Source organism: Accipiter gentilis, chromosome 18 (assembly GCF_929443795.1).
Source record: "Accipiter gentilis chromosome 18, bAccGen1.1, whole genome shotgun sequence".
NCBI classification, from domain to species: domain Eukaryota; kingdom Metazoa; phylum Chordata; class Aves; order Accipitriformes; family Accipitridae; genus Astur; species Astur gentilis.
In genome coordinates this window covers 6861563-6867636 of record NC_064897.1, presented here as the reverse complement: position 1 = coordinate 6867636, position 6074 = coordinate 6861563, and the positions used below count along the sequence as shown (strand labels likewise).

Genomic DNA, 6074 nt, shown 5'->3' with positions numbered 1-6074 from the left:
TCCTCCTCCTCCTCCTCCTCCTCCTGCTGCTGCTGCTGCTGCTGCTGCCGGGACGAGCCAAGCCCGGCTCCAGGGATGCGGCTGCAGGACTGCGGCTCACTTACAGCTCTCCAGCCCCGGCTCCTTTTCCAGCTGGCTTAAGGGAAGAGAGCAGGAGAGCCAGCAGCTCTCTAGGACTCCTTGATTTTATTTACTAACTCCAGCCTTTCGAAAAAGGTACTTTGCACTCTTTTTTCCACCCACCCTCCTCCCCCCCCCCACCCCCCCACTGCGGTTCTCGGCAGAAACTAATTAAACCCACTCGCCCTTGGTGCAGCCTAAGGCGGTGTATGAATATTTCAGTGTCTCGCAGGCAGCCCTGTAAAGCGATCGCTGTATTATTAAGAGGGGCGCAAGAGGAGGAGGAGGGTTGAGTTGGCCGCTGCGGTTTTTGTTTTGGTTTGGTTTTTTTGGATGCTGCTGCAAGGCGACTTGACGCATTCCGGCACTGGCTCCTACTCCTAACCGGCGCATCTCCCTCGGAGCAGGTAAGGAAAAACCCCTTCTCCGCACCCCCCCCCCCCCCGCGCTGTTGGACTCTATTTTGGACAGTTTGGGTCTGGGATGACGAGCTCCCTCCCCTCGTCTGTCTCTCTCTCAGTTGTGTTTAGCTGCTGCAAAGCAAGAGAGAAGATGCTTTGCTCCCCCTCCCCTAACCCCCCCCCCCCCCGTTGGTGTGATGAAGTTGTCAGTGCTCAGCTAAGTCTCCACCGCCTTGTGAAGTGGGGAGCGTGGTGGTCAGGAGATTTATCGCAGGAGCTGACCCCGCTGAAGTTGCCTGGGAAGCCCTCCCGACGCGTTCAGGGCACCGCAGGGTCCACATCGGCCCTTTTCTGCCTCGGAGGCCCCGGTGCGTGTCCGGGGCTGCGTGGGAACACGGCGTAGGGTTCCGCATGTGCTGCCGTAGTGGGCAGAGCGGGATATTCTTGCTGGTGTGAAAGCCAATCCATTGCGCCTGAGCGTGTGTGTGTGGTGGGGCTCGGGGGCTGGTTTATTATGATTCTCTCCTCCCTGGCAGCCTCCATCCTGCAAGTGAGCTTTATGCCTTCAAAAGCAGAGTATCTCCATCCCTCCCTCCCCAGCGCACAAGAGGAGAGGACCGGGGCAGTGGGAAGGGGAGGGGGGGGGGGGGGGGGGGGCAGGCGATGGAAATTTGCTGAGTTGGCATTGCAAGGACTCGTCTCCCAGCCGCCCCGTGATTCATTCGTTTATTTATTTATTTATTTATTTGTGTGTATGTGTGTGTGTGTGTGTGTGTGTGCGTGGGTAACTTCGTGACAGCAGCCGCGGCGATGGTCGAGTCGGCAAGAAAAGTGGACGGATCGAGTTAAAGGCAAAAGGAGACGGCTGGGGAGGGGACCCCAGCCTGGGGGTACACTCCATAGACCTTCAGCCTCCCGGCTTGGGGGACAGGACCCCTCACCTTACCTGCCCTCTTCCCCCCCTAAAGGTACTTCTTCCCTCTTTCTTCACCCTCCCATCATCCCTGATGCCTCTCCCTTCATCCCACCTCTCCTTTCCCCTTTTGGAGATTTCCATCCTTTAGGCTCCTTGTCCATCCCTTCCTCCAGCTCTCCACCCCGACTCATCATCCCTCCCTGCGGACTTTGTGCCTCCCCCCCCCCCCCCCCCCAACCCTGAACTGCCCTGGGGCTTTCTGCTCTCCTCCATCCTCCTCCCCCCTCTCAAGTCCCTCTCCCTCACTTCTCCTCCCCTGCCCCTGGGTCCCCCTTCCCGTGTGCCACCATGACCGTGATGGCTGGAGAGAACATGGATGAGACTTCTGCGCTACCTGGCCACCCCCAGGATAGCTACCAGCCCGCTGCCCACGATGACCATGAGTGCTGTGAGCGCGTAGTGATAAACATTGCTGGACTACGCTTTGAGACGCAGCTGAAGACCTTAGCCCAGTTCCCCAACACTCTGCTGGGCAACCCCAAGAAGCGCATGCGGTACTTTGACCCTTTGCGCAACGAGTACTTCTTTGACCGGAATCGGCCCAGCTTTGATGCCATCCTCTACTACTATCAGTCTGGGGGGCGGCTTCGCCGGCCGGTCAATGTGCCCTTGGACATGTTCTCTGAGGAGATCAAATTTTATGAGCTGGGTGAGGAGGCCATGGAGAAGTTCCGGGAAGATGAAGGATTCATCAAAGATGAGGAGAGACCCTTGCCGGAGGGGGAGTACCAGCGCCAAGTATGGCTCCTCTTTGAGTACCCAGAGAGCTCTGGGCCTGCAAGGGTCATTGCGATAGTCTCTGTCATGGTGATCCTCATCTCCATCGTGATCTTCTGCCTAGAGACGTTACCTGAGCTGAAGGAGGACAAGGAGTATACAGTGCATCGCACTGACAACACCACCCAGGTCTACAAATCCAACATCTTCACAGATCCCTTCTTTGTCGTGGAGACCCTGTGCATCATCTGGTTCTCCTTCGAGCTGGTGGTACGCTTCTTTGCTTGCCCCAGCAAGACTGAATTCTTCAAGAATATCATGAACTTCATTGACATTGTGGCCATCATCCCTTACTTCATCACCCTGGGCACCGAGATGGCCGAGCGGGAGGGGACTCAGAAAGGAGAGCAGGCCACCTCCTTGGCCATCCTGAGAGTCATCAGACTGGTAAGAGTCTTTCGAATCTTCAAACTCTCCCGGCACTCTAAGGGCCTCCAGATTTTGGGACAGACCCTCAAAGCGAGTATGAGAGAGCTAGGTTTACTAATCTTCTTCCTCTTCATTGGGGTGATCTTGTTCTCTAGTGCGGTGTATTTTGCTGAGGCTGAAGAACCTGAGTCTCATTTCACAAGTATCCCTGATGCTTTCTGGTGGGCGGTGGTATCCATGACCACTGTGGGCTATGGTGACATGTACCCTGTGACAATTGGAGGCAAAATCGTAGGCTCCTTGTGTGCCATCGCTGGTGTGCTGACAATTGCCCTGCCTGTACCTGTCATCGTGTCCAACTTCAACTACTTCTACCACCGAGAAACAGAAGGGGAAGAACAGGCTCAGTTACTTCACGTTAGCTCCCCTAATTTAGCATCTGACAGTGATCTCAGTCGCCGCAGCTCCTCCACAATCAGCAAATCTGAGTACATGGAAATCGAAGAGGATATGAATAATAGCATAGACAATTTTAGAGAGGCTAATCTCAGAACTGGCAACTGCACTGTAGCCAACCAAAACTGCGTTAACAAAAGCAAGCTGCTGACTGATGTGTAAACAAAAAAACCAAAATCCCCACTCACAGCTTGAAGACTTTAGTGACACAGTCACACTTTGTAGATGCTTTACTGATAGTCTTTGAATGCTTTATTTACCTCGTAAATGCATTGTTGCATTGCGAATTTTTGCTCAGCGATAAAGAAGCTTCCAGGATCCATGAAAGATAAGGTTTTGTTTATTTTTAAAAAGCATTTTCCACCTGGTAAACGATAACCGTTTGAACTAATTTAGTTTTAAGCTGTATAACGCTAGACCTAAACTTTTCCTCTCCCATCTCCCTTTTTTTTTTTTTTTTTTTTTGGTTGATGAAGTTAACTTAAACTAAGCAAGACAGTTTTTAGAGCTATAAAGCATATGCATGGATTCCAGTAAAAATATTCTGCAAAACTGCACAGTTGCAAGAAAGTGCATCAGATAATAATAATAATTTTTAAAAAAAAAGATTAGCAAAAACCTGCAGCAAGCATTTGCCATGGTTTTTATGAAGGAGCGCAAACTTTCCTTCCACTCCCTATGTGAAAGATTCCATTCTTCCAATCTACAGATCCACACAGCACCTTATTAAAAACATACTTAAGCCTGGTCTCTTTTGCTGTCCATAGAAGAACTGTTCTAAAAGGAATATAAGAAACAAAACTGAAGACAAAACATCTGCAATGCTGCTAAGTTCTCTTACGTGCAGATGATTTAAACACACTTTTTCTTTTCCCTGTCCAGAACTGGATACAAAACTTTAAGCCCCTCTGTTGCAAGATAGCACAATAGAGTTTAATATAAGCATGTTTGAATTTGATACTATTTATTTTATAATCGCATGCCTGAAACGTTACCTCAGACAATAGCGGATAAGCTTTCGTTTGAACTGAATCTTCTAAAAATAGGTCCTTTATCTCTCTTTTTTCTTTTCTTTTCTTTTTCTTTTTGATTTGCATTCACCAGAAGTGCACTCCTTAATTTATTAAATCGTTGACTAGTAATTTGAAGTACTGTATTTAAGTGCGTATGTTAGTCAAATGGGAACAATAACTTTTGGAGATCAAAGCATGTTCAAATATTCAGCATTATGGCCTATTTGATTAAGGTGTAACTTGAATTAATGCATGAATTCAGTAATAATAATAATAATAATAACAATAATAATAATAATAACAATAAAAACAAAATAAAAAAAAGTGCTTGATAGACTGAGGGCCTGAATGAACTGATTAGAGAAACCTGATTGTTTTCCTGCATTGCTCAGGGAACTGTGTTGGCTTTTGTCCAGGTGTTGTCGGAAAGACACATATCCCATCCCTTAAAGGGAAAGCTATCTATGGAAAATTAAGAAGTCAAGTTATACATAGCAACACCTAAAACCTAGTATCCTTTATAGCTGAAAGGTGCAGATGCATGCTTTTTGGTGCATTCTCAGAATGTAAATGAAACTTATCTATTATATGCATCCAAATTGCAGCAGCTGGTTTCTTTTGCAGTCATTAGTTGAGACTTTTTTGTATTCCCCTAAAACTCACTGAAGAGACTCAACAGATTGATTTAGATAGTTGCACAGTGCCTTTATCTTACATCCCCTAAATTGCTGAAAGTGCCTCCAGGAACTGAGCTGATCAGAGATAGTGAAGGAAAGGGCAAGGCACCAGCCCCCTGTCAGGACAGTCTGTGCTGCCTCCTGGCACGGCACAGAAGGTGGTAGAGAAAGAAAGAAAGAGCGAGTGTGAGTGAGAGGCTGAGACCACCAGCACCCATGGGATACCTTCCTTCCCCAGCCAGTCTGATGCTGCAGGGCTCAGCATTTGCTTCTGCCAAGTAACTCAAGTTACTCAAGTAACTCAAGTTGTGTTTATGCAAGACTTCAAGTTTCCCTAGGTTGTTTATAGAGACATCGCTGCCATCGTTGTATCTGCCCTTCCTTTCCCCGAGATGGCTTTTTGGCAGCCTGTCCCGGCATGGCAGGATGCAGGAGGAACTAGGGACCAACGTGAACTGCGGCATCGCCTGGTCGGGCAACCAGACCGCAGGGCTGTGCTTTGCTTCCCCTTGGATTCCCCAGCAGGTAGGTGGGAGAGGCTTTCCAGTGCCCTCCCATCCCTGCCTCCTCCATCCCCTTTTTGGCAGGCTGTCAGATCTTAAGTCCCCTCACAGATCCTTTGAGCCATATTCTACTTTCTGGTCCCTAACCTTACTCTACTCCCATCGTCATCTGGTGAAGGAAGCAACATTAGGAGAAGGTATCTTGTGCAATATGCCAGCCTTGACTGCTGGGCCCCGGAAGATAATACTCTTTGATCTGATCTAATGTAGGCACTAATCTTTATTTCTTAAATGGGCAAAGTTGAGGATCTTCATTCTGCACTTCGCATGTGGCCAACTGCTGTCGAACACCTCTCCTTCCACATTGTACAGATCCTTTCTTCCCCTATCTTTCTGATATATGTATATATGTGTATAAATATATATGTGTGTGTCTGTGCATGTGCGTGTCACACACATACACAGACACAGATATATATATAAAATCAAGGCACTTAGATTTAAAAAACAACCCTAACTCTGCAGTTACGCACAAGCCTGACCTGCCAGGTTTCTAGAAAGACTTGACTTTATTTCTCACTGTGTGGCTTCTGTGAATCTTAACATTGAGAAGGCGATCAAGAACTGAGGGAGCTCTAACTCCTGCAAGAAATGCAAAGCATCAGATAAAACAGGGCATTACATCCTCTAGGTAGATGTTGTAAAGCTTCCTTCCTGTCCCCCACTCACGCCCCTGCCCATCGTACACCTCTCTCCCCATTAAATTCTGGTAGTCCTGATCT

The 6074-nt window shown here is 48.3% G+C and overlaps 1 protein-coding gene across 1 annotated transcript; it reads left to right on the top strand.

Annotated features, from left to right (window-relative positions):
• Positions 1 to 1755: 1755 nt before the first annotated feature.
• KCNA1 (potassium voltage-gated channel subfamily A member 1) lies at positions 1756 to 3402 on the top strand. Its single transcript, XM_049821437.1, has one exon. The coding sequence runs from the start codon at positions 1786 to 1788 to the stop codon at positions 3259 to 3261; it is 1476 nt and encodes a 491-aa protein (XP_049677394.1). The 5' UTR covers positions 1756 to 1785; the 3' UTR covers positions 3262 to 3402.
• The last annotated feature ends 2672 nt before the right edge of the window (positions 3403 to 6074 follow it).